The 27,212-nt window shown below is 43.7% G+C and overlaps 1 protein-coding gene across 1 annotated transcript in view; it reads left to right on the forward strand.

Annotated features, from left to right (window-relative positions):
- Window positions 1–27,212, forward strand: part of kndc1 (kinase non-catalytic C-lobe domain containing 1) — a 252,960-nt gene that overhangs the window by 179,013 nt on the left and 46,735 nt on the right. The window contains exons 20-24 of the mRNA XM_078564922.1: window positions 10,590–10,804; window positions 14,476–14,592; window positions 16,669–16,816; window positions 17,678–17,860; window positions 20,109–20,324. Coding sequence (XP_078421048.1) covers window positions 10,590–10,804; window positions 14,476–14,592; window positions 16,669–16,816; window positions 17,678–17,860; window positions 20,109–20,324 — 879 coding nt within the window. The remainder of the gene's footprint in view (window positions 1–10,589; window positions 10,805–14,475; window positions 14,593–16,668; window positions 16,817–17,677; window positions 17,861–20,108; window positions 20,325–27,212) is intronic.

Consider the following 27,212-nt stretch of genomic DNA (forward strand, 5'->3'; position numbering starts at 1 on the left):
ACTCCCACCTGCCTGCCCACACTAACCACATTATGGCTTGGGTAGTGTATTATTGGGGTCAATTGACTTGTTAACAAGCTCTGTTGACCCTTAATTATTTACCTACACATGGTGGACAGGCTGCCGATATTGGCACCCACACTCTTATTGTGTTATAGGAGTGGGTTGGAAGGTGGTGGGCTGGACACCTGCCCTATTTTACGTGCCCCTCTGCCAAAAACATGCCTGGCAGGGGCACATACAATCCAGCCCAGTGTATTACAATGTGAGGTGCCATTGTTCTCAGTGTGAGTGGGACAGTGTGAATAACACGAGTACGGAGAAGGATTAAAGGGAGTTGGGGGGGTGGGGGTGAAAATAAGGAGCCAGGAAATAGCAGAAGCACCAGGGCCCATGATTTCTCTCCCAGGCCCCACTCCTGTTTCCTCAAGCTCCATGTATCACTCTCTGTGAACTCAAGCTCACTATCATTCCTGACCACCCTATTTCTCTACCAGACCCTTAGGCTTACTTGACAATAAGTAGTTCCCCTCCCCTCAGGCACTGTCCTCCTGCCTTTCAAAGCTACTGTTGTTGACCTCTGCTCAAAAAAAACCTCACACTTGACCTGTTTTTCCTCACTAATTAGCCCCATTTGCAACCTCTGTCCTGTACAACCCTTGAACATCTCAGACCCATGACTATCTCTCCCACAACTCCCAGTTTGACCTTCCATCAGAGTTCTACTTGTCACATGGCACAAAATGGCCCTAACCAAAGTCACAAATGGCTTTCCCTATAATCATGGTACATTATCTCTCCATGACCTCTCTGCAGCCTTCAACATGATCAATCATACCGTCAACATCCAGGGCTTCTCCTTCATTATTCACCGGTAGGACTGGCCTGGTATTTTTACCAATCCATTCATAGCCAGAGCATCACCAGCAATTGCTGCTTCTTCCCAACCCCATAACTTCATCTCAGGGGTAATCCAAGGATCTATCTGTCTTCCCCTCTTCCTCCACTACTATGTGCTACCATTGGTGACATCAGTACTTACATGGGGTTAGCTTTCATATCTATTTTGATGATTCCAAGTTCAATCTCTCCACCCAACTCTTGACCCATCAACTTCCTCTGTTCTACCAGTCTGCTTGTCTAACCTAACATCCTGTCTAGGATGAGCTATAATTTCCTCAGGCTAATGTTATGACCAGGTACGGAGGGAAGAATAAATTCCTCTTCCCCACTCCTGAGGTTGGCTATAACGGAGTTTGAATTTTTAACAAGTTGTGATTTTTCAATTCAGTATGTACTTGACCGTATATAAAGCTATATGAAGAAATAAGCCAGCCAGACCCCTTGAGTTAATAAGAAAGGAGGTTGTTTTATTGTTAAAACTCACTCAGGTAAAAGTGTGAGACTTATTAAAAAGATAAAAACACATCCCGAATCCTGTGACACACAGACACAAAACAAGTTATAGGATGGAGGAGGTGGATAAAAGTTAAAGTTCATAAGGAAAAAGTAGTATATGTTCCTATATCCCGACGTTCCTTTAATGGTCATGAAATTTCAGGGGTATTGCAGCCAATGTAAGGTGGTTGTTTTTCTAGTGACAGTCTCTTTTAACTGTAATCTGTCTTTTTCCAATGTAGATGCTATAACACTTGAAGTTTCTTTTAATTAAGATTCTCTGTTTCTGTGGTATATTCCAAAATGTAACAGAGATAGGGTCCGAACTTGAGAACACCAAGGAGAAAGAGAGAGATGATATTACATTTTGCAGTCATCTTCTGGATGTTACTGGCACACTACTGCAGACTGCCCTTTTGCTGTAACAAACAGATAATCATATAATCATAGCTTGTCGCAAGTGGGGTTCTGATCATGTGACAACTGCTATTGGTGCACAATGCAGGGCAATCCATACTAACTAAGGAGCTTTGATCTCCCATGGATTGTTTAATCTATCAAGATGCAATTGAAACAGATAGGGGGTCCTTGGCACCCTCCATGTATAGTGAGTTTCGTTAGTCATTCTTTGTTTCTGGCAGTTTCAGGAGTCAGGGAGCCTGGTGGCCTATTGTCCTTATGTTTTGCAGAGAGTACAGATAGATTTGAAGTCCATCAGGGAACTGCCTAGACATGTCCCCTGATAATCTGCTTTCAGAGGTTGCTAGAACCACAAAATCTTTACAGAGCAGAAGGAGGCCATTCGGCCCATCAAGTCTGCACTAGCTCTCTGAAAGAGCATTCCACCTAGGCCCACTCCTCTGCCTTATCTCTGTAACCTTACACATTATTTCTTTTCAGGTGGCAATCCAATTCCCTTCTGAATACTTCGATCGAACCTGTCTTCACCAATCTTTCAGGAAGTTCGTTCCAGGCTCCAACCGCCTTCTGGGTGAAAAGAAATTTCCTCACATCACATTTACTCATTTTGCCAATTATTTTGAATTTGTGCCCTCGAGTTCTTGATGCTCTCTTGAGTGGAAACAGATTCTCACTATTTACCCTGTCCATACCCTTCAAGATCTTGAATACCTCTATCAAGTCTCCTCTCAACATTCTCCAATGAAAAGAGTCCCAACCTTTCCAATTTATCCTCATAGCCACAGTTCTTTATCACTGGATTCATCCTTGTTAATTTCCCCTGCACTCTTTCCAGTGCCTTCACATCCTCCCTCAAGTATGGTGCCCAGAACTAGATATAGCACTCCAGATGAGGCCTAACTAGTGTCATATACAAAGTTCAACATGATCTTACTCTTGGGGCAGGATTTTACCATCGGCGAGCGGGGGCGGGGCCCGCTTGCCGACACATAAAATGACGTGGGATAACATCGGGCGGAACTCCTGACGTCACCCTGCCCAATTTAAATTTTCAGGAAGACGGGGGCGTAGCAAAATCAGCTGCGCGCCCGCCGACCTGTCAATGGCCAATTGAGGCCATTGACAGGATCAATTAACAATTAAAGGACCTGCTCGTTGGCGGGCAGGCCAGGAGCCCCGGCAGCAACTAGAAAAAACATGAAACCTCATCCACTGGCGGGATGAGGTTTCATGTAGGGTTTTAAAAATTTTATTAAAGTTGTTATGGAAATTATGAACATGCCCCAACTCATGTGACATTGTCAAATGAGGGGACATGTTAGGGAAATTTTATTTTTCTATTTTTAGGTTTTTTTTGCCGCCATTTTACGTGGGCAGGCCAATTAAGGCCCGCCCAGCATGATGTCCGCACAGAAGCGCTATGCGCCTCCTGTGCAGGCAGGGGAAATCCATAAAATCGAGAGTGCGCTCTTTTGCGCATGCGCACAAAAGAGTGCACTCATCTCCCTGAGGCTAAGTGCTGCCTCAGGGAGATTGGCTCAAAATGTAAAAAACCTAAAAATAGAAAAATAAAATTTCCCTAACATGTCCCCTCATGTGACAATGTCACATGAGTTGGGACATGTTCATAATTTCCATAACAACTTCATTAAAATTTTTAAAACCCTACATGAAACCTCATCCCGCCGGTGGATGAGGTTTCATGTTTTTTCTAGTTGCCGCCGGGGCTCCTGGCCTGCCCGCCAACCTTAAGGTTGGACGGGCAGGTCTTTTAATTGCTTAATTGATCCTGTCAATGGCCTCAATTGGTCATTGACAGGTCGGCGGGCGCACAGTTGATTTTGCTGCACCCCCGCCTTCCTGAAAATTTAAATTGGGCGGGGTGACGTCGGGAGTTCTGCCCGATGTCATCCCATGCCATTTTACGCGTCAGCGAGCAGGCCCCCGTTTCCGCTCACCAACGGTAAAATCCTGCCCACTATATGCTTTATTAACTGCTCTCTTAACATGCCCTGCTATCTTACATGACCACTGTACATATACACCAAGGTGCCTCTGTTCCTGCACCTCCTTTAGTCTCTCCCTTTATTTTACAGGGTTTCACCATATTCTTCCTTCCAAAATGGACACCTTATACTTCTTTGCATTGAACTTCATCTGCCACTTGTCTGCCCAAATCACCAACATGTCTAAGTCCTTTTGAAGTTCAAGACTATCCTCATCACAGTTGACAACATTTCCAATCTTCATATCATCTGCAAATTTTGAAATCATGCCCTGCACACTACAGTCTAGGTCATAAATATGCACCAGGAAGAGCAAGGGCCCCAACCCTGACCCCTGGAGAACTCCAGTCTGTTTCCTGTCACTCAGCCAATTTCTTATCCAAATGCCTACTTTCTCTTTTACTCCATTATCTAGAATTTTGCTGACAAGTCTGTTGTGTGGCACTGTATCAAGTGCCTTTTGAAAATCTATATACATCGCATCACTAGCGTTTCCCTTACCACCCTTCTCTGTTACCTCCTCAAAAATCTCCAAATTAGTTAAATATGATTTTCCCTTAATGAATCCATGCTAGCTTTCCTTAATTATCCAAACTTGTCTAGGTGACTATTGATTTTATCCCGAACTATAGTTTCCAGAAGTTTCCCTGCCACTGAGGTCAAATTGACTGGTCTGTAACTTCCAGCTTTATCTTTGCTCCCCTTTTTGAATAAGGGTGTAACATCCACAATTCTCCAGTCCTCTGGCACCTCCCCTGTGTCTAAGGAAGACTGGAAGATTATCACTAGTGCCTCTGCAATTTCCATTCTCACTTCCCTCAGTATCCTTGGATGCATCTCATCCGGCCCTGGTATCTTATCTATTTTAAGCAAAGATAGCCTTTCTAACACCTTCTCAATTGTAATTTCTTCTAGTGTACCATTTACCCCTCTCTCACCTCGGCCTGGGTAACATCTTCTTCCTTCGTAAAGACAGATGCGAAGTATCATTCAATACCTGCGCTATTTCTCCAGCCTCCCACGTGCAAGTCCTCTTTTTTGCCCCTAATCAGCCCTAATCTTTCTTTTACTACCCTGTTATTATTTACATGCTTATACCTTGGGATTCCATTTTATGTTAGCTGCCAGCCTCTTCTCATGCTCTCTCCTTGCTTATCTTATTAGTTTCTTCACTTCCTCTCTGGTCCTTCTATATTCAACCTCCATTGTATTTTCTATCTGACACCTGTCATACGTGCACTTCTTCCTTTTCGTCTTCATCCCCATCTCTCTCACCATCCAGGGCGCTCTGGATTTACTTGTCCATTGTTCAGCCACTGTCTTTTCTGCCAATATTTGATTCCAACTCATTTGACTCAATTGCATTCTCATCCCATCAAAGTTGGCTTTCATCCAGTTAATTACCCCAGCTCTGGACTGTGCCCTGTCCTTTTCCATGCCAACCTAAACCTTATGATACAATGATCATTGTCCCTAGAGGTTCTCCCACTGATTTTTGATCCACTCGGGCCAACTCATTCCCCAGAACCAGGTCCAAAATTGCATGTCCTCTCATTGGACTGGAAACATACTGCTGCAGAAAGTTATCTTGAACACATTCCAGGAACTCTTGCCCCTCTTTTCCCTTTATACTATTATTACTCCAGTCTATATTTGGATAATTGAAGTCCCCCATTGTGATTATTCTATAATTCTTGCACCTCTCTAATTTCTTTGCAAAATTGTTGCTCCACATCCCTTGCACTTGTTGGTGGTCTATATAACTACACCAATCAATGTTATTGCGCCTTTTTCATTCCTTACCTCTAGCCAGAGAGATTTCGTCCTTGATCCCTCTGGAACATCCTCTCTCTCCAGTACTTTAATGCCACCTTTAATCAAGCACCTTTAATGCCTCTCCCCTAACCCCCACCACTTTTCTTCCTTTCCTGTCTCCCCTAAACACCTTATACCCAGGAATATTTAATGGCCAGTCCTGCCCTTCTTTGAGCCAGGTCTCTGTTATAGCAATAATGTCATAATTCCATTTGCCAACTTGAGCCTGCGGTTCACCAATCTTATTAAACATACTCTGTGCATTCACATACATGCACATTAGCCCTGATTTAGGCATTTTTACTTTCCCCCTTATTCTGACCCCATCTAATGACTTACTATTGCCTACTGTAATTCTATCAAACTTTCCAAGTATTCTATCTACCTTGATACTACTCTCTGATATGTCCTCATTATCAGTTGATACTTCTCTACTTCTCACTGCCAGTTTTTCTCCTCTCCACTCTGAATTTCCCACAGGTTCCCATCCCCCTACCAATCTAGTTCAAACCCTCCCCAACAGCACTAGTAAACCTCCCCGCGAGGACATTAGTGCCAGTCCTGTTAGGGTGTAACCCGTCCTTCTTGTACAGGTCCCACCTGCCCCAGAACTGGTCCCATTGCCTGAGAAATCTAAAGCCCTTCCTCCTACTCCATTTCTCCAGCCATGTATTGAACTGTTCAATCCTCCTATTCTTATGCTCAGTAGCACGTGGCACTGGGAGTAATCCTGAGATTACTGCTCTTGAAGTCCTGCTTTTTAATTCCCTTCCTAACTCCCTAAAATCTGCTTTCCAGACCTCATCCCTTTTCCTACCTATGTCATTGGTCCCAGTATGGACCACAACCTCTGGCTGCTCACCCTCCCCCAATAGAATGTCCTGCAGCTGCTCTGACATCCTTGACCCTGGCAACAGGGAGGCAACATACCATCCTGGACTCATGGCTACGGCTACAGAAACACCAGTCTGATCCCCCTAACTATGGAATCCCCTACTACTCTAACACTTCCACTCATCCACCTCCCCTCCTGTGCAGCTGAACCACCCGTGGTGCCACGAACTTAGCTCTTGCTACAGTCCTCTGAGGAACCATCTTGCTCACTCGTAACCAAAATGGAAATGTGGTTAGAGAGTGAACTAGACTCAGGGAATCCCTGCACTACCTGCCTGTTTCTCTTAGATACTCTGGTGGTCACCCATTCCCGCTCTGCCTGTGTACTTCTTAGCTGCAGTGTGACCACCTCTCTAAATGTGCTATTCACGTAATCCTCAGCCTTGCGGATGCACCACAGTGACTCAAACTCTGCAACTTGGAGCTCAAGTTTCTGGTGACACTCTCTGCAGGTGTAGTCACCGAGGGCAATTTACAGATCAAGTGGAATCGTCCCAGATTTGCATAAGGTGCGGTAGCAGGCGGGAAAAAGTTGTTTGATCCATCGGCCGCAATGACGGGTTTTCATGCCATATTGTTCCAGTCCCAGCATGTCCCGCCTCATTAGTGATGCATTCACGGAAAACACTCCACATCATTTGCGGGCAGGCTCGGATTTGCCTGCCACACCGTGACCTCAGTGCTTCCTCAGTCCAGCCACCATATTTAGAGCGCAGCCTACTTCATGTCATGACTGCTCCAGACAACTGACGGCCCCGAAGACAAAGAGGACGGGCAGACCCCAAATTTAGTGACGCCTCTCTGGGGTGCCTGCTGGACGCAGTGAAAGGCCGCTGCAATGTCCTCTAACCCTGCTCTGGCCACAGGAGATCCATCAGAGTCACCAATCCGGCCTGGCAGGTAGTGGCAGTGGCGATCAACATCACCGGAGCATAGAGGAGGTCAGCCATCCAGGAAGAAGATGAATGCCATGGTAAGGCAACCACCTCATCACTCTCAACTCACACTCTCAAACACATCACACATCCACAGGGATCTCGCACCTCAGGGGACAACACCACTAATTCTCACACACGCCCTTACATCTCCATTAGGCTCATATCCTCTGGTTTTCACTTCCTCATTCCGTCCATGGCTCCGCTCACCACACAAACATTCCACTCAGTGCCATGCGTCCTGCTCACACTCCCTCCATCTGTTTTCATGCAGAAGCTGGCTCACAACAGCAGGGAGATGTCCCAGACCGGGGATAAGTGGCCCACACTAGCCCTCTCACTCTGCTGCCATGCACTAATTATTTCTACTTTGGTTCACAGGGAGCTCTACCAAGCGACCGACACTCTGAGCCAGCCAGTCCCTCAGCTCCATCCAGGCCCTCACCTCCAGCCAAGAGGACACCTCCATTGAAGAGCTGGAAATAAGCAGCTTGGAAGACTGTCGCACACACCCTTCACCAGCACAGAGACATACACCTCGGTGGGACCTAAACCTAGAGCATGCTCGGGTTCACTAACTGGTGGTCGCTGCAAAGACTCATGTCTGCAGGAGGAGGAGGCAGTTTCAGCCAAGTTCCCTGGCCTTGGAGGACTGGTGGGGAAGAGACATCTGTGAGGTCTGAGTCAGATGACGAGCTGCTGGATCTCGCCTTCCACCTCATTATGGAGAATCAGCAGAAGGTGGAGGAACATCACACAAAGCTGTTGGAAGCCCTCAACAGAGTGGCACACAAATCAGAGGAGTGCGTCTGCCTGCTCTGATGATGTGCTGCCCACAAGTGTGCGCATGGAGACCTCCATGGGAATAATGGCAGATGCCATAGAGACCCCCCACGGTGACAGAGGATGAAGTTGAGGGGGTCACAGGCAAAGGTGACTCGGAGGGAGACCCTGGTCCAGCAGAATGCAGAGATGTATTCAGACCTGTACGCCGCAGTAGCCGTGGGTTAGTTCCTGCAGTGGCAACATGACGGGGAATTGGAGCATCTTGAAGTTCTTCCAGGCGCTCCTTTCCCTCAAGAAGTCAGGTTGGTGCCCTTGGGCATCCAAAGGGTGGAGGTGCAGATGCTGGACACCCCTGGGTCATTCACTCAGGAATCTCAGAGGCTGTCCTCTCCCTCCGAGTCCCCTTTGCCTGTGACCCCCTCAACTTTGTCCTCTGTCACCGCGTGGGAGCAACTGGCCCACAGGAGGACAGCCAAAGCGAGCCAGGTCCCCAATGAGTCGGCTCTCCAGAGTCAAGTCAAAGTCATCAGAGGCAACAGGGCCAGCGATTGTACAGTCTGTCTCCACCCCTGCTGCAGATGTCAGGGCAGCACCTAGAAGAAGTTGTAGGCCTAGAAAAGTTAAGAAATTCTGATCACGAATGGTTGCATAGATGAACACATTTTGTCATTTTATAATCTGAAAATATATTCACTTTCACTGAGTGATGTGTAATGGGGTCTTTCAGCTTCATTGACAGGCTTCACTCGTCCTCCCACTGCATTCCCCCCCCCCCCCCCCCAACCCCAATAGCAGTTCAGCTGCACGCAGCCGAACGACAAGTGATCCTGGAAGGAGAAGTGTGTATGTGGCAGGGCCTTTTGGATCCCCCTGCAAGCATTCTCCCATGCACGGGGCTTTCACCCATCACACTCATTTTACTGTCCTGAGCATTTTCATTGCTGGGTGGGGGTTCTCTTTCAGTTGTCTATCTGAGCTGACCTGCATCCCCGCCCACCCACTGATCACACTCCCTTGCAGCACCTGTGCCCATCCAACACGAGGCTCCGCTCACTTTCAATATGATAACCATCGTCATTGTCAAGTTTTTGATCACCCCCCACCATCTTTTACCCTCCCCCAGTCACCCATGTCCTTTCCTCCATCACTGTTGATCCCCCCCGGCATTACCTTCCACCTCCCCACCATCACCTGCCAACCAGAACCCTTTCTTTTCCAGGATGTCCAGGTGAACGTGCATGTTCCCTACCTTCCTTTGAATCCCACCTCCATCCAAATTGACCTCCCCAACCTCCTCCTTCCCATCCCCAGGGTGCGTGTCTGCCTCTGAGTCCCCACAAACCACCTTTCCTGTCCCTTCTGCCACTACCGACGCACCCTCACTCTCTCATACTCACCATTCCCTCCTACCACACCCATCCTCAGTTCACTCCCCAGGAGGCAGTCATTGACCCCACTGACCCATGCATGTTCACCTGGACATCCCACACACCTTGCTCCCTCCTCCACCCTTACTCCTAAACACCCGCCCCAAACTCCTAACCCCCCTCCCGAACTCCCTCGCCTCTCCCAACCTCAACACCCCCTGACACCTTTGACTCTCCCCTCCCAACCTCACCCACCCCTGACACCTTTGTTAACCGCTCCCCGCCCCCCTCCCCAACTCACCACCTCCTGACAGCTCTGTCTTCCCATTCCCAAGCGAATCCACCCAGCATGCGATGCACATGTTCCCCCAGGGTCCGGTACCTGTAGGGCTCCAGCATCTTCTGCTCCTCGGATGTCCGTGATCTGAGCAAGGCTCTAATGGTAAGTCTCGATTTCTGCATTTCACATTTGTCCAGACGTGTTCTGGGCCGGCATCACCCTCTTCTGCTGTATCTCAGCCCATCTGCCATTCATTCATTGTATTTGCAATACCAGACTCAATTATTCCAATGCACTGCTAACTGATCTCTCCTCCTTCACCATCTATAAAGGAGTTGCAGAGATCACAGTAATCACTTCGCTATGCAAAGCTGCAGTTGGTGTTCTTGAGAATCTGCTACTGTGAATCCCAATCAAACCATACATCCCTGCCTAATCTCCTGTGAGGCACCATTGTTCTTAGTGTAAAATTGGCAGTACAGTATCCTAAAGGGGGGCCTTGTTATTCTTATGTTTTCTGATGAAAGATTACTGACCTGAAACGTTAACTCTGTTTCTCTCTACACAGGTGCTTTCAGACCTGCTGAGTGTTTTCAGCATTTTCTGTTTTTATTTGCAGCTTCCAGCATCTGCTTTTGTTGTAGCAGATATCATTAGATGTTCTTAATGGTATTTTTGGTCTCTCTAGATTTTGCAAATGGAGCAATGGGGTCTGAACTCTTCTGTGCTTCTTTCACTGGTCAGCTTTTCATTCCAGTCAGAGACATTAGACCTCACACCTACCGATAGCAATTCTCTCCTCACCTTCCACTCTTCAAAAGGTGATCAGAGCCAAAACAAGAACAGAACACAAGTACTTCAAGCTGGAACAGCAGTGGGTTTGATGGCTTACCTCTATAGCAGGTGAATGGCACAAAGCATGGAATATTAAATGCTATGTTAAATATAAGTATTAACCAAAGAAAAGGAAGAACTTTTGTTTACATGACACCTTTCATTACGTCAGGATGTCCCAGAGTTTATATCAAAACTAATGCTTGGCCAGTGACCAGAGTTCCTCTATTCCCTCTGATTGAGACTCAGGGATAAGCTGTCCCTACAAAATCCTGAGGCTGGATTTTCTAATGGCAGCAGGGTCGGGTCCCAGTGCAAGCAATTTGGAAATCATGACCCTGGAGATCACCTCATCATCCCAATGCCTCTGGGACAGTTTGAAATTTTCAAAGTGCTGACACATGGGGAGGGAGCAGAATGCCTGCTTACTGCCAATTAACAGTCCAGGTAACTCCTTTGAGAGCTTGGTAAGGGGCCGGGGCATTGGGAAATGCAACTTTTAAAGCTTAATTCGGCGAACCTGCCAGGCTGGTGCATTGGTACACAGCTGTCAGATTAGCTGCAGGACCAAAGAAAAGTTCTTCTTGTGATAGTGAAAGTTATGGGACCCCCAGGTAACTGGCACTGGATTGTGTGCATTACCTTCATTTAGCCTGGTTGCCCTCATTCCAAACTATTTATCCTTCATGGCCAATTGATGAGCTGTCTGCTGTCTTCAGCAAGGCAGCAGCAGGACTCAAGCAGCGACATAGGTGAGGTGAGGGGCCAGGACCCTGAACTCATCCAGGTGCTGGGTTCCCCTCTCCGCTTTGAAAATCTGGCTCCTGACGTTCCTGAGATCTGTGTTGTATTCTGTGACTGAGAGTTTAGAGAGAGCTTTAAGGCCTAAAACAGCTCCTTCCCAGCTGTGAGCATGTATCCCTTAGCAGTGCTCCACAGTCACCTTGTGTGGTCCACTTTCTGGTAACGACTCCTGACTAGAGCTGGCTATAGCTAAGTCCAGATGGAGTACATTTCGAGTAAACTCTGCTTACTATGTCCTGAAAGGAATACTTGCCCCTATAAACACATGCCTCACAATTTCCTAATAACATCCCAATACCTGCAAGATATCTTGTGTTTATATAAAACCTTTAATGTAGTACATACTGCAAGGTGCAGCCTTGAGAAACAAATACCAGCAATAATAAAAGAGTTCAGGGAGACAACCAGAAGCATTTTCAAAGAGATATGTTTTGAGGAAGTTTCTGAAGTGGGAAGAAAGGTAGAAAGATGAAGGGATTCAGGGAGAGAGTTCCAGGTCGTAGGGGTGAGCTGGCTGAATCTAGATGCACACTACATGAAGTATGCGGTCTGGGACACAAAGCAGAAGAGTTTTCAGATATAGGGTGTGGTGAGGCCAGGAAAGATTTGTAAGCAAAGATGAGGATTTTAAGTTCAAAACAATGGGAATGGGTAGCAAATTAAGATTGGTGAGGACAGGGTTAGGCAGATGAGCAGAACATGGTGCAGGATGTAGAGAGGGTGGAATATTGGGCAAATTGGAGTTTATTAGGACGGAGTTTAAGAAGGATTGCATTGAAGAAAATAAGCCTTAGTGGCAGTGTAATGAGGTAAGGATAGAGGCAGGCAATGTCATAGATGCACTGAAATGCAGCTGCAATAAATATCAGGTCCATCTTTTTTAATTTTTTGACTAATCAAGCTTACTTCTTTTGCTTAAAACTTATATGGCTTGCAGCCATGAGTTATCACATCAGCCCACTCATGAGAAGTAATTCCAGCCTACTGACTCTCTGTCATGTGCTCTTTTGTAAATTTATACATTATTTCTTAATTTGGACAAATGAGGAATATTTAAATTTGTTTTTCACAGTTTTGTCTCAGCCAGCCAAATTTAACTATTGATTTTAATGAATTCTAAATCTCAAAATACCTTATCAGTTGAACAGAATAGATATGGCATTATATATACTTGTACAATAATCAATATCAAAATTCCACTTGCAGCTGTCTTTGGACAATGTAGATTTGTCACATCTTTGGAAATCCTACTTAATCCCACAATCCTATTATAGAAATATAATTTTCCTTTATGACACACAAAAATTTAATAAGAAGTAAACATGTAAATGGTGCCTTTATATTTCAGAAATGCTTGTCATGGCAACCTTGATTTCAGCAACGTTGCAAATGCAAACTCAGTAATGGAGTTCATATGTGCTTTGGATGCTGGTTGCATTTGATTAATGTATGCATGTCAGAATTGTAACGATATTAAGGTTATATTTCAATAACAGGTTGTCATACAAGAGAACATAGACAATCTCCAAGCTGTGATGTGTGCATCCACTAAATCAAGCTACTGGTTCACTAGTACATAGGAATTACAGAAATGTGGCATTCAGCCCAACAGGTCCATGCCAGTGATTGGTCCACAATAGCCTTCTTCCACCCTGCTTCATCAGCAATATTTATGACCTTGATTTTATCAAGGAAGCTTCCTATTTGAAATTAATTATTTTTAGAAGTCTTCACAGTTTTCTGTTTATTTTATTTGACTTTATATGATAATGAATATCTAGAAAAATGAGGATCTCTCAACCAATCTCTTTTTTTGTATAAAAACAGTAATTGATAAGATTACAGATATGAGTATTTTTCATAGTAAGTTGGGAACGTATTGGAGCACAGTTTATTCTAAGCTTTGCTGAATGTGATTGTTGGTGATTTACAAAGGCTTTTAACTTGATACTCCAACTAAATTTCAGCAATGGCTCAACAGCTGAAGGTATCACAGTCAGCTGCCAGCATTGCGTTCTTAGAAAGAAAGCCATACTCCAAAAGTTTAAAAATCACTTTGATGGAAATCTACCAAAGTAAATTTAATGTTTTGGAAGAGTGATTGGGTTCCAAAATAATCTCCACTTACACAATGTTACAGCAATCTAAAGTATATGTGGACAAAATCACTTCTACATTTTGACATTAATCAGCAATTGTGTTACAGGAAACATCCACTTTGCCGAGGATGCCTGATGTAATCTCCATCTTGAGATGAATTGTAGATCCATACCACTGTTGATGTTTCCTTGGTACATCTACATGTTTACAAAACATTCTGTTGTAGCTACCTGAATAATGGTCTACAATTTGGGAACCAGAGTGCTGTTATCAGCTGTATCACCAGCAATCCCGGCTGACAATCAAGTGAAAGAAATGGTTTTGATGATAGAAATTTACTGGGTGCACTGATGTGTTGCAAAATTGTAAAAACCTTTTTTCAAAGAAAAGGTTTTTAGTTTTGCGGCATGTAGCTCACAAGGGAAGTCTTCCCCTGTTGGGAGTTATCTATTTGCAGGGGAACAACAGAGGTTGAAGTAAGAAAACTTGATTATTTATTGTATAACCCTCATTCTTCTGGTAGGTGTTTCTATTGGTTTTAATCCCATCCTTATTTCCTTATAAGATAACTATATTTTGGAAATTATTTAGAATTGGTTCCAAGTGCAGAACGACAATCTCAATAATTCAGTAGGATGTAACTTAAGCATATAAAATGGTTCAGAAGGATTTATTTTGACTTCTAACCAGAAGGAGACAGCAAAAACCCATTTGTGTGGGATAGGCACCTTTCATCTATGCAATTAAACACCGATTTTTCTTTGTGTGCTAAAACAATTAAAGCTATCTTTGGCAGAATGTTATGCATATCCTAACAGATGTTGTTATTTTTACAGTAATGCAGTAATAGAAGGCTATGTTCAGCAGTTTTTTTATACCTTTCGTTATTTCACGTCACCCTGTAAATTCCTACAGTTTCTGGAAGACAGATTCAACAGCGTCATTGATATCAGGTATTGTATAAATTAAAGCATACTTTTCTATTTCAGGACTCTTCTGTTTAATGCTACCATTTATAACTTTGTCTTATGTTGGAAAGTTTCTAACTTATCCAGGTTAAATGATAGGATTCTGGCTACTAACAGTGACCCCAAATTTAAACATGTCATCAAAATATCTCAGAAAAGTATTCTTGGGGCCGGATTTCTGGAGCGACGGGAAGACTTGTGGACCTTTAAAAATGACGGCCAGGACCCAGATGTGGAAGTCCCACTCTCATTTCCAACAGATGCCATGGAGAAGGGTGTGGGGCGTGATTCATACATGAGGAAAACCCAAACTCAGCAGGGCTATTTAAGCTTAGTGCTGAGTTCAATCAGACCCCATTTTGGCCATTCCATGGGCCTTATCCTGCAGTGTGAAAGTCATGAACTGACAGAGTAGGTATGAACACTCTTGAAGAGCAGATAAGGTCATGATCTACAGCTTTTAAATCTCCCGCTCTTTAAATATGAAAGAGCCAGGCTAAAGCTGTCAACAAGATTTTAAAAATACCTTCTGCTGGACTACTTTGATTGATAAGCCAACTAGCATAGGTTAGAAAAAAATATGACCATCTGTTCATGAATTTTCAATAGAGGTCTTTGTTAACATTTCCCAAGGGCTATTAGGATATCATTATGAATACTTGGCTGAGTTTCAAAAGCTACAACTATTTCAACATGGGGTTCTGAGTTCACAGTTTGATTCACAGTTTAAAGGGGCCATTGTAGGGCTAGCTGTCTTTGATGTGATGTCTGAATAGAAATTTGTTTTAAGAGATTTGAGGAAATTTAAAAGCTTTAAATGGGTTTCATGAATGGGAGTCTTTTTTCATCTCCACATGGCTCCTGGCATCTGCCATGATGGATACTGGGAATGACTATGGAGGTAGCATGGGGGAGTATGAAGGGACATGGAGGAAATGGGGGGGCATGAGGGGTGAGGGCTTGAGGGCCTAACAGATTCTAACATAACTGGGACAAAATCCCAGAGAACAGAAGCAGGCCTTCTAACCAGCCTGTCTCAGCATTCACCTGCTTCCAGGGTTGGCGGACCCGGCTTGATCTCACCCCTGACTTCCTGGCGTGAAAATTGGGTCTAATGGGTGCTTTAAAATGAGGCGGGTCTACCAAGTCAGGAAATTTCCCAACTCAAGCTACCCGCCTCGGTAGTGAAAATCCTGCCTGCACCTTTTAAATATTTTGTGCAGGGTGATAATTATATTATAATTATTTATATTATGAAAGTATTAGTTAATACCTGTTGGATGGAACTGCAGGGAGAAGAACATTCAGGAGTTCTAGTTTTCAATGTTAGTTTGCACTATATTGAGGTCAATTTTGTAGAAAATTTGTTTTTTTTAAACATTATACATCTTTTAACCAAGTTATGTTGATTCAGAAAATCAATGCAATTAATTATACTTATTGCTATTCTAAGAGAGTTCAATCTCACGACAACAGCCACATTGTCACAAAAGGCTGCAAGTATAAGATGAGAACCACCAAAGAGGAAGAATGTGTACATTTGTACACTAACGTTGTGGCTGTGCTGTCACTTCAATGTTGCTGTGAAATAGAAAAATGTAAAAAATGGGAGTGTAACTCTGGATCTGGGACCAGGTCTGTCCTAAATGAAGCTGTGTGGTACCCTGTTAGCTTAATATTAAATTGCATTTGTATGGTGTGTTTGGACTTGAGATCGCAGGGTGTGGCTCCAGAGTGGCATTAAACCAAATTTTTAAAGTACTTTGGCGATCACTTGGCCCAGCCAAATTGAAACATCGCTTTTCTTATTTGTGAGAAAATTGATACTCAGCATATGTCTTCAAAACGTTCAAATTTAGCAGCCTGCAGCAGACCTTTCTCTTGGCATCCAAAGCATGACTCAAGTCAGGGGCAGGATCTTAAATGATTGTTGACTGCCACCTTTAACACGTTCTTATCCTTTGGACTATTGTAAATGTCGTTATATAATGACATCACTATTGCTAATTTTAATCCAACATTTTTACACGTGAAAAAATAAAGTTACTTTTACAATTCCAGAGCGAACCAAAAATGTTCAGCTGACTGCATCAAGGTGCACAACCGAAGTTTAGATCTACTGCAGGCCTGGATTGAAGAATGCTACAATGTAGATATTGCACAGAATACTGAGGTTTTACACAAGCTAGAAACTTTTATTTCCTCAAAGGTATTTCTGAACTGTATGGATATAATTATACTACTTAAAGACATTCACTTACAAATATGCACAAATGCTGGATCACTTCTGAGAGACTGGGTATACGGTGAATGATAATATTGAAACATTCAGCAATCATATACAAAATTCATGCTTCCTTGGCCCTAGAAGAATACATATTATCCTGAGGTCAGTATGCCAGGTGAAATGAAGATGTACAGCCCTCCAGAAGGATCTGAGTCAACCCCACCAAGGGGGGAGCTCAGGACAGGGTCTGGTCCTGGGCTGGATTTTTATTTAATTTTTTAAAGCTGACACAAGGGTCCACTGAGGCCTGAGTCCACTGGTTTCTGGGCAGGGAAGCTCTGACATCTCTCCAGATCAGGAAAGATCCACCAGTGTTGCCAGCCTGTGGAGCAAGATGAGAGCCTGGAATGCACCCCTCGTTATACAACCACTAACTAGCTGTGTTTGGGTTATATGTCCCCAACTCCCTGCCCTCTCAAACTCTGGCGAGGTCACTGCTAGATGGCACTGGTGAGTGCAGTCCCAACACAGTTGCCACAATCCTGGCCAATATATACAGGGCCATTGTCTTTTTGCTCAAAATAAACTTAACAATTATCATTATACATCTTTCATCTGAATAATACTATGTATATGCAAAATATCATTGATAAAACATGAGCAAGAATGCAGCAGTGCAAATCACATTACAAAATTATGCACTCAATAATGTTAACTAATGGACTGCACTAGAGCAAAGGTTGGATATGGATCCAAACAGACGCAGAATTCAGGATAATTATATAACATGGATCATTGAAGAGTAGTAACCCAATTTACTTAATGTGATCTTTCTTTTAAAAGGTTATTCAACATGACAGCCGGGGTCAATATTTAATAAGCTTGCTTCAAAACTTCTCCGAGGAGAAAAAAGCCCGGAAACTGCCTTATTTCAGCTTCAGTCTCGAGGACGTGAAGAATGAAGAGGACAATCAGTCAGTTCACTCAATGTCCAAACAGGTTTTGAATGAAGATATTTCTAGAAAGGTATGCCACTCCTTTTTAACTACAGATTAGGAATGTAGTGGTAGCTATTTCTTTTTGGCATGCCCAGGAAACATTCAGTTCCAAAGCACAGTGAAGCAGAATAACTAGTACACTCTTGGGCTTTTCCAACTGTCATGGATAAAAACCACCCAGAGTTTGGAGTAAGCTGAAAGTAGGAAATTTTATTACAAGCATGCGGAGGAATGCTACAGTAAACCGAAGCATCTCAAAAAGTATTTATTGTGACATGCATTTATACTGTTACGACCACAGCTGATGTTATTCGCTGAGCAAGCCAAACCCCAGAGGGAAACTTGTCTTATTGACCATAACTTACTTTTTATATTTTGAAAATGAGGGGATAACTGCTGATCCCAGAAGCATAGAATCCCAGTAACACTTCTAGGATTTTAAAATTAAAAGCTTTATTAACAAGAAGCAAAAAAAATTAAACACACAAGAGTAAAATTACACAGTTGAAACAATCTTACAAAACATTCCCCCCCAAAAAAACCACTTGGTCAGAACATGCAAGTAAACTGCTTGGCAACAGCTCCGTTGTAGATTTTTAACCATAAAAATCCAGTAATATTACCCAAAGCAAAAACTGTTGCTACTTTTATGAAGTGTACTGTGTACCACACGTCTTCTCATTCTCTTCCACTCTGCTTTGGAAATCCGAGAAAGTTCAGAAACAGACTGCTTTCTAAAAACAAAGACTTTTCTGACTTGAAACTGCTTCAATTTCACTTTTCTCAGTACAGAGCTGGTCTCAGCACATCCATGCCACCCCCCTCCCCCGCCCCCCCAGTCACCTCAACTCAACTAAACACCTCCCTTAAATATCTTTTTTCCCCTTCCATCCTAGACTCCATTGTCCTAAGCACCTCTTTGAACTCAACTTTTCCAAAATAAATAAATCTTTCATGTCTCCCTATCGCCTCCACTTTTGGGTCAAATAAAATTTAATAGCCCTTCGTTGTTTACTTATGAAACCTTTGTAAGTTGTAAAAGTCCCTTAAACTCCCTTTGAAATTTAGCAGATGAAAATTCAAGTCCTTACCTATCACCTAATGCAAATTTTAAAACACAACCTATTTACTTGTATGTCCACTCCACCAGAGCCTCTTGTTACAAACGCATGCATCTAGCACCTTCACCTTTCATCTCTCAGTTCCCACAGACAAACTGTCTTTACTAGCTTTCCCCCAATTTAATTATCCATGGACATACACAAACACACAGCCTTCTTTACAGAATACCACCATACTCCAAAAATATTTACAAAAATAATATCCATCTTCACAATACATCTTCAGCTGGCCGCATGTCCGGGCGTGTTTTGTCTTCATGTGTCCCTGGTAAACAATCCTATATTCTCGCAGATAAGCAGGCTAGTGGAGCAGTGTAAAAAACATTGGGATAAAACGTAAAAAAAACAGAAGAACAGCTCGGGCGTGTCATCTACAGTGATATCATCCACAGTGATATCATCCACAGTGATATCATCCACAGTGATATCATCCACAGTGATTTCACCTCTAGCAAAAAACATCTAGGAAAACAGGCCAGGCGTGTAAGGATTATGGAAAAATACAGCGAAAGGAACGGTTTTCATAAGTATAACTCACTTATAACTCATAGTAATTATATTAACCCATTTACCACACCTCAACTATCTAAACTGAACCTGGTGCTGAGCGTGGGCCAGGGTCTTTGGGATTCGAAGGGCTGTCTTTGGATTTCCTAGATAAGATGCGGATAAGTTTATGTATTAGCCAAGTGCACCTCATTTACACTGCATCTGTAAGAGTTCCTAGCAGTGACCTTGAAAGGAAAATATGCCCTTGAATTTCTATAAAATATTGGTAATTTTTATATATTTAAATTTAAAAATGATAATATGATTGGTTTAAAAGGTGTGCTCACCAAATACTTAAACAACAATCTATCTGTAGAGAATGTGAACAATGTATACTTAAATTTATATAGTTACCTGGTAAGTATTCAACAGATTATTTGGTGTATTCTGTTCATCAGCACATTTCACTTACAATTAATTCACTGTGTATTCAGAATGTACATTCTATTTTCATTTCTGCCTTTTGTAAAATAAAATAAAATGAGGTGAAAGAAACTTTGAAAATAAAATACTGCTTCACTAAAATAGGTTTCATTGGTGTATCTTATAGATGTTATATGATGTTGCTGCACATTACATTCTATCAATCTCTTATTGTTGAAATAGAGCTTTAAATGGAAGATTAGTAAACGTACTGAGCCCTCAAGCCCTCATCAGAAGGAAAAGTATTCCAATATCGCCACGGCACTACCAAAGCCCTGCTATAATAGTCTTGCAACAGAACTGTCCGGGGCCTACCAGAAAGTTGATGAGAAAGGACTTTTCATGTTGGCTGACTACAGCCCACGGCATATAGCCCAGCAACTAACCTTGCTACAACAGGTACTGTTGAAATTCTCTTCTTAAAATGCTTTTAGATAATATAACAAAGTAAAATGTATTTTCATTATCTCATCCATTTTCATTCCCCAATTTCTCTTCTCTTCTCCTCTCTCAATGGTGTTAACTGATCACTGAGTACAGTTCCCTGAATGCTCTCTGGTGTTTCACACCAGTAACCATTAATTCATTCATGTATGTGCAAACATTCAACACAGCTGAACCTGACCCTATTTTCATTTATAGTATCCTGCTTTGAATGAGAATCTCTCTTACTGAAGCCAATTGTAGTACCATGACCGCAGTTTCTCTTGAGAACTACCACTGTAGTAACATAGGGATTGCTAGAGGACAAAAACCCAAGGTTTGTCTAGTTTGCCTTCTACTATCCTCATAGTTATACGATACAGCAGTAATGGGCTTGTTGACAAATCATGACAATAAATATCTATCAATGAGTCTACAACAGACCCAGATATAAGGCGAGGAAAGCACAATAAGGTGAAGCAGCTTGTGACGGTCTATGTTAGCTAGTCCTTTATCTACATCAGCTCTGCAATACTCAGAACCCAGCCTTGTTCTCTGGAATTGCACTGATTTTACATTGATAGGCACCCAAAATCTTTTCACAACTGACCAATAGTGGTAGTTCGTACAAAGAAAGATGCTACTTAGACAAAATCTTGTTGATGGAAATGTAAAGTCAATTTTTAGAATGTTTTTCTTCCTCCTTCAGCCAGTGCTGGACCTAAAATAATTTTTTACATTGTAGTTGCTGCTTAATGTGAATTTTTTTGCATAATGGTTTATAAATATTGGGCTGTAATTTCTGAACTCCCCAGCTTTGTATTTGGGGGAGACCCCGATGATGCGCTGGGGAATCCCCTTCAGAAGTTCCCAGGTAAGGTTTGCATGATAATTGCTCAAAAATGAAAACTTCCCCTGGGCAATTGCCCTGCACTGGGGACCATCCATATATGTGATTTTAAATTGCAAACTTTGGATGGTTCCGACTGGGTTACACCAATAGTTACCCAGAAAAAGTTAGAGGAAGCAAAACCACTTCTAACTTCTGGGTAACTATTGTACAGACCCAGACCGAGCCACCCCCGTGGGACTCCCCCCCCTGACTCCCACCCCCTCCCAACACCTGACTACACCCCACCCCCCGCCCTTATTGGGAGTCTTCCCACCCCTGGCCCACCTCCATCCCTTCCAGCCTGACCTGACCCTACCGCCCATCCACCCACCCCCAACCACCAAGGCCCAACCTGACCTGGCACAACCTGGGGTTTGACCCCCTCCCCCGACCTTTACATTTCAATAGACCTTCGAACATACCTGGTTTATGGCAGCTAGTGGCTTGGAAAAAGGGACTTGGCCTCCTTCCCTTTGATTTAGCTGTACTTTGGCGCTGTGCCCTGGGCACGCACTGCACTGCCTGGATCTCACCCGACCTGAGTCAGAGGGCTGAATTTTGCCCTTGATGAGCGGGCGGGCCCGACCGACTCGGTGGCGGGCGGGCAGCCAATCGCTGCCGCCGCCGAAACGGGCCCCGCCGCCATTTTACATGGGCAGGCCAGTTAAGCTATGCGCTTCCTGTGCGGGTGGGGGGGTTTCCCCAACTGCAAGAGTGCGCTCTTTCACGCATGCACGCGAAAGAGCGAACATCTCCCTGAGGCTAAGTGGTGCCTCAAGGAGATCACTGAAAGGTGGTGAAAATTCAAAACTAGAAAAATAAAAAAATCATTAACATGTCCCCCTCATGTGAAAATGTCACACGAGATGGGACATGTTAATGAAGTACACAAAAACTTTATTAAAATTTTTAAAATCCGAAATCAAACCTCATCCCGTCACTGGATGAGGTTTGTTAAAAAATCTCTTACCTACCTGCCCGTAGGGCCCGTGCGCCGACCCGAAGTTCGCACGGGCCCCTCAAAATCGTCGACAATTGGTGACTTAATGGCCTTAACAAGGCCTTTTATTAATGGCGGGCGTGCTTCACGCTACATAGCGCCCGCCATTCCTAAACATCGCGATGCCGCGCGCTGACGTTGGGGCGCTCGCGTGACATTTTAAGCGCTGACGCGCGGGCTCCGCCACCCGCACATCAACCAGAAAATTCAGCCCTGGTGGGGCAAGGCAGGCTGGGAAAAAATTTCAGATAAGACATTGGGCACAGAGTGGCAACCCAATGCTGACTGCCATTCCGAGAAAGTTCAAGCTCATTACTTTTAGCAATAGCAGATTGAGTGGGGGAAAGTTTAACCCCCCCCCCCCATCCCCACCAAACAGGTGGGCTTGGTTAGGGTGAGATATTAAAATGGAAAGCATCTCAAACCCGAACCAAACCCGTTTTGAACCTACCAGGGGTGTAGTGCTGTTGGAGCACCACTCCGGCATCTCTGACCAGGGTCTGGGAGAGACGGCTGCAGACGGTTCCAAACGCTGGGGCCAGGGGCTGGGGAGGCCCGGGGACTCTGTATTTTAAACCAAGTTCTCGTCATGCATGCTGAGCAGCCAGAGCTTAGGACTTGACAGTCCAGCTTAAAAAATATATGAATTTAGAGTTCCGACTTTTTGAAGCTAGTCTGTCAGGTCAAGTTTACTCATTGCTGCGCTGCTGCTGGGGAGGTTGGTGGGGGTGGGCAAGGCGAGGCATTGGGGAATGGGGATGAGGTTGGAGTGGAGGGAGAGTAGAAATCATTGTTTGGTTCCATAAATGTCAACTTTACAATGCACCAAATCACACAAACCAAATGTTTTCTGTAATTTTCTCAAAAGTACTGAGAGAATTTTTAACTTTTTAAAGATGGAATTGTTTCTTTTGTTCCGGAAGAGTGCGAATGAAGACATGAAGTGGAAGACTTTTAGAATCATCTCATCCTTTTAAACAACAGATGTGCAATCCCCAGTAGTTAATTATTTTTAAGGCTACTCTGCTGTTTGTTTACCGGTGAGCCACTGAGACATTCTTTTGAAATTGCTTAGTCTATTAAACCAAAAAGAAGGGATCAGCAAAAATTTCCAGCACTGTCCACTTTTCACAATTGCAATTTACAATCAGGCGGCGCTAGGAAAAAGTTACAAAGGATCGCAAACTGGATAAAGCACATGAACAAAAATTGTAACAAAGGACACGAAAAACATAGTTCTGAAGTCATTGTCGTTATTAATACAAAGTTTATTAATATAAATCAAATATTATATCAGCATTGAAAACAATTCATGCGCCCACTGCCATGTCTTATCTCACGGTGTGTCATGCTTTGAGAAATCCCTTTGCATTTGTTCTGATGTCTTGGCACATTTTTGTGTAATATGTTAATTGGGCAATATCCAAATGGGGAGAAAGCTACAACAATTAGAATGCGTAACCATCCAAAATGAGCGCCAACAGTACAAGTGTCAGCGATTGGGGAGCTGAATGTAATTTATGTTATTAAAGCAGTTAGAGAAACGTTAATTACCAAAAAATACATATATATACGGTGCCCAGTATAAAACTATTTGTATGTGTCCTGAAGGTGGCGGGAAGAGGATGCAGCTACTTAACCTCATGTTTAAATCGGTGTCTTCGTATTTTTTGCGCACTCTTTTCTCTACCAATTTTACACTCTGGTCCGAAGGTTACATGCAAAGATTTTGCGAGCGTCCTGATTGGCGAAGAAGTTTCACAGGGGCGGGGTCGGTCGAGCAGGACAAAGAAAACGAACCTCACTCCCCACTTTTCAGTGGCCTGGATTTTTCCTATGGCGGGCGGGCTGGGCGGGAGCACACGGGGTCGCGCGTGGAGCCTATCGCCAGGCCAATTAAAGCCCGCCCAGCATAATACGCGGCCGGTAGCACTCACCTGTGCGGGCGGCTGGAGGAGGGAGAGTCAGGGCCAGCACTCTTTCGTGCATGCATGCAAAAGCGCACAGCAATCTTCCTGAGGCATGGAGCTGCCTCAGGGAGATTGAATAGATATGCAAAAAATTAAATAATTGATTTAAAAATTTATTCAAACATGTCCCCTCATGCGACTCTATCACATGAGTTGGACATGTTTGTAAAGGTGGGAAAATTTATTTATTTGTTTTATAAAAGCTTCAGGAAACCTCATCCTGCCTCTGGATGAGGTTCCCTGAAAAACGCGAAGGCCGCTTGGGCTTTTCACCTGCCTGCCGACCTTAAGGTTGGACGGGCAGAATTCTTAACTTCTTTAATGAATTTCTTAATGGCCTTAATAGGCCCTTAATGTTTCAGCGGGTACGCAGCCGACTCCGCGGCCACCAAATGAAAGATCGTAATGGCGCATGATGATGTCGGGACGTACACCTGATGTCATCGCCCGTCATTTAATGCATCGGCGTGTCGGGCCCACCCCAGCACGCTGACCAGAAGACTCTGCCCATTGTTTCAAATTCTGAAAGTCCCCAGGCAACTTTACTCGGAGGCATTCGTTTTTTTAATAAAAAAATAACTTACTGGACTGACTGTTTAATGACAGAAAGAATAGTAACAGTTCAATGGAACTGTTTCATTTTCCCTCCTAATGCCACGGATTAACAGGAAAAACTTGATTGAGTAAGGCTTCACAACAAGAACAAGGATTTACCACTTTGTTTCATTGGTTCTGAGTCCTGTATAAAGGCCAGTAAACTGCCCTTAATGTGCATGGGGGAGTGGGGGTCATCTTTCATTACTATGGCTCTCTTTGCATTTAAAGTAACCTTTGAGTTCCGTATACTGCATTTGTCTGATCACTGAGTGAGTGTCACGTGACTGAATACATAGCCAAGATCAGGCAGTTCTGGAGATCTGTTCAGGCACCTAAGTCCAATCCTGGAACTTTTTTTGGTCAGTTTAATACTGAGATGTTTCCATTTAGCACATTTGTAAAAGCTTAACTTGGCCCTGCACTGATTTGCTGTTAACTGTTGCATCTCTTAAACATTTTCCCGTACTGTACTTAAGAAAGGCCATGGACCTGAAGCCATTCTGTTTCTTTCTGCATAGATGCTCCAGACCTGCTGAGTATTTGCAGCACTTTCTGTTTTCTAAAAATATTCAGAATTGCAGCATTTATTTGGATTTGTGTCACTTTTGGTGTTGGCTCTGCTGTTATTAAGGGAGGACGTTAGCTTTAAGGGGAACAATACTTTGCACTGATCTGCTTGTACTTTTTTCATTCATTAAATGATGAAGCCTATTATCTGAGGATTCACCAGGGGCTCCTGTTTGGTGACAATTCCTCACCCCTAGCTCCTGACTGCTGCATTCACACCCTGTATTTAAATGCACCCTCCCAGAAGCTACTCCATACTCACCAGCCCAGTAACCTGGCGAAATGGATCAGAATCCACCCCCTTCCTCACCCCGATCATTTCTCCCCCAACCCCCCGACCCTTCATCCCCGCTCCGTTCCCTTCCCCTCCCCATCCTCCATACTTCTTCACCTCCCTCCAATTCCTTCCCCTGCCCCACTCCTCCCCCTGCCCCATTCTTCTCCCACCAATTCTTTCTCTTCCCCTTTCCATGCCCCATTCTCATCCTCCTTTCCCCAATTCCCTCTCTCATCCTCCCCCTACATTAAATTTCATCTGCCTCGTGTCTGCCCATTCCTGTCTATATCCTCTTAAAGTCTATCACTATCAGTGAACTATCACTATCAGTTCACAATACTTCCAACTCTTGCATCATCTTCAAATTCTGAGATTGTGCCCTGTACACCCAGGTCTAGGTTGCAAATATAAATCAAGAAAAGGAGTGGCCCCTCTTATTTACTTCTGATGGGGAGATGGTATATAAAGTTTTCTGAAATTCATGTTTTTAATAGGCTTGAATTAAAGAATTAATCTGTTGCATGATGAAATTCTAGCTATGCTAAAGACTAATGATTCAAAGTATCAGATGGTTCGAAATAAAATGCCTACCAGCACTAATATTTTTCACTTAAAAAGCATAGGTTTACTGACATTTGAGCACTCAAGTGATAACTACATAGGAAAACAACGTAATAGTAGACTTAGAAATGATATGGCTAACACATTTTCTTAGAGATTTGGCAGCTCAAAATTTGGCACCACACACCTGGAACCTACCCACTTCGAACTTTAAAGGAGCCAAGGGTTGGGGGGGAGGGGGTCAAGTGACCTACTCGCCCTCAGGAGGCTGGTTCCCCATTTCAATATTTTAAGGAAGCTACAATCCTTGGATTTTATCCCTTTCCCAGCTTTAAAACTGACTGGCCAAGTTTTCCAGGCCTTGGGAAATTCAGAAGCTAAAGGAAGGTGAAGATTGCCTCATGGAACAGCACTGTTTGCAAAACAGGAGCAAGAGTGCCCCCCAGTCCACAAAGCAAACCTGTTTCCCAGTTCACACGATCAGACATCCACCCCACCCCTCATGATCGCCAACCCCCCCCCCCCCCAAAACAAAAACTTGCATTTATAAATGTCTTTAACATGGTAAACCATCCCAAAGCTCTTCACTGGAGCATTATCAAATAAAATTCGACACTGAGCCAAATAAGGAGATATTAGGTCAGATGACCACAAATTTGGTCAAGAGGTTGTTTTTAAGGAGCGTCTTAAAGGAGGAAAGAGAGGTTGAGGGTGGAGACATTTAGAGAGAGGATTCAGGTTCTAGGCCCTGGGCAGCTGAAGACACAACCGCCAGTGGTGTAATAATTAAAATTGGGTTGCTCAAGAGGCCAGAATTGGAGGAGCACAGATATCTCGGGCTGCAGGAGCAGAGAAAGTTACAGACATTTTGTGATCAACAACCCCACCCCCATGGCTACCTAATACTACCCACCTCCACTCAATCTACCAGCTCTTCCCTAATATCTTTCCATTCCCTTGTGATCACCCACTCCAACCCTCCATACCATGATGCATCCAT

This window comes from Cetorhinus maximus, chromosome 20, assembly GCF_964194155.1.
Source record: "Cetorhinus maximus chromosome 20, sCetMax3.hap1.1, whole genome shotgun sequence".
Classification (NCBI taxonomy): domain Eukaryota; kingdom Metazoa; phylum Chordata; class Chondrichthyes; order Lamniformes; family Cetorhinidae; genus Cetorhinus; species Cetorhinus maximus.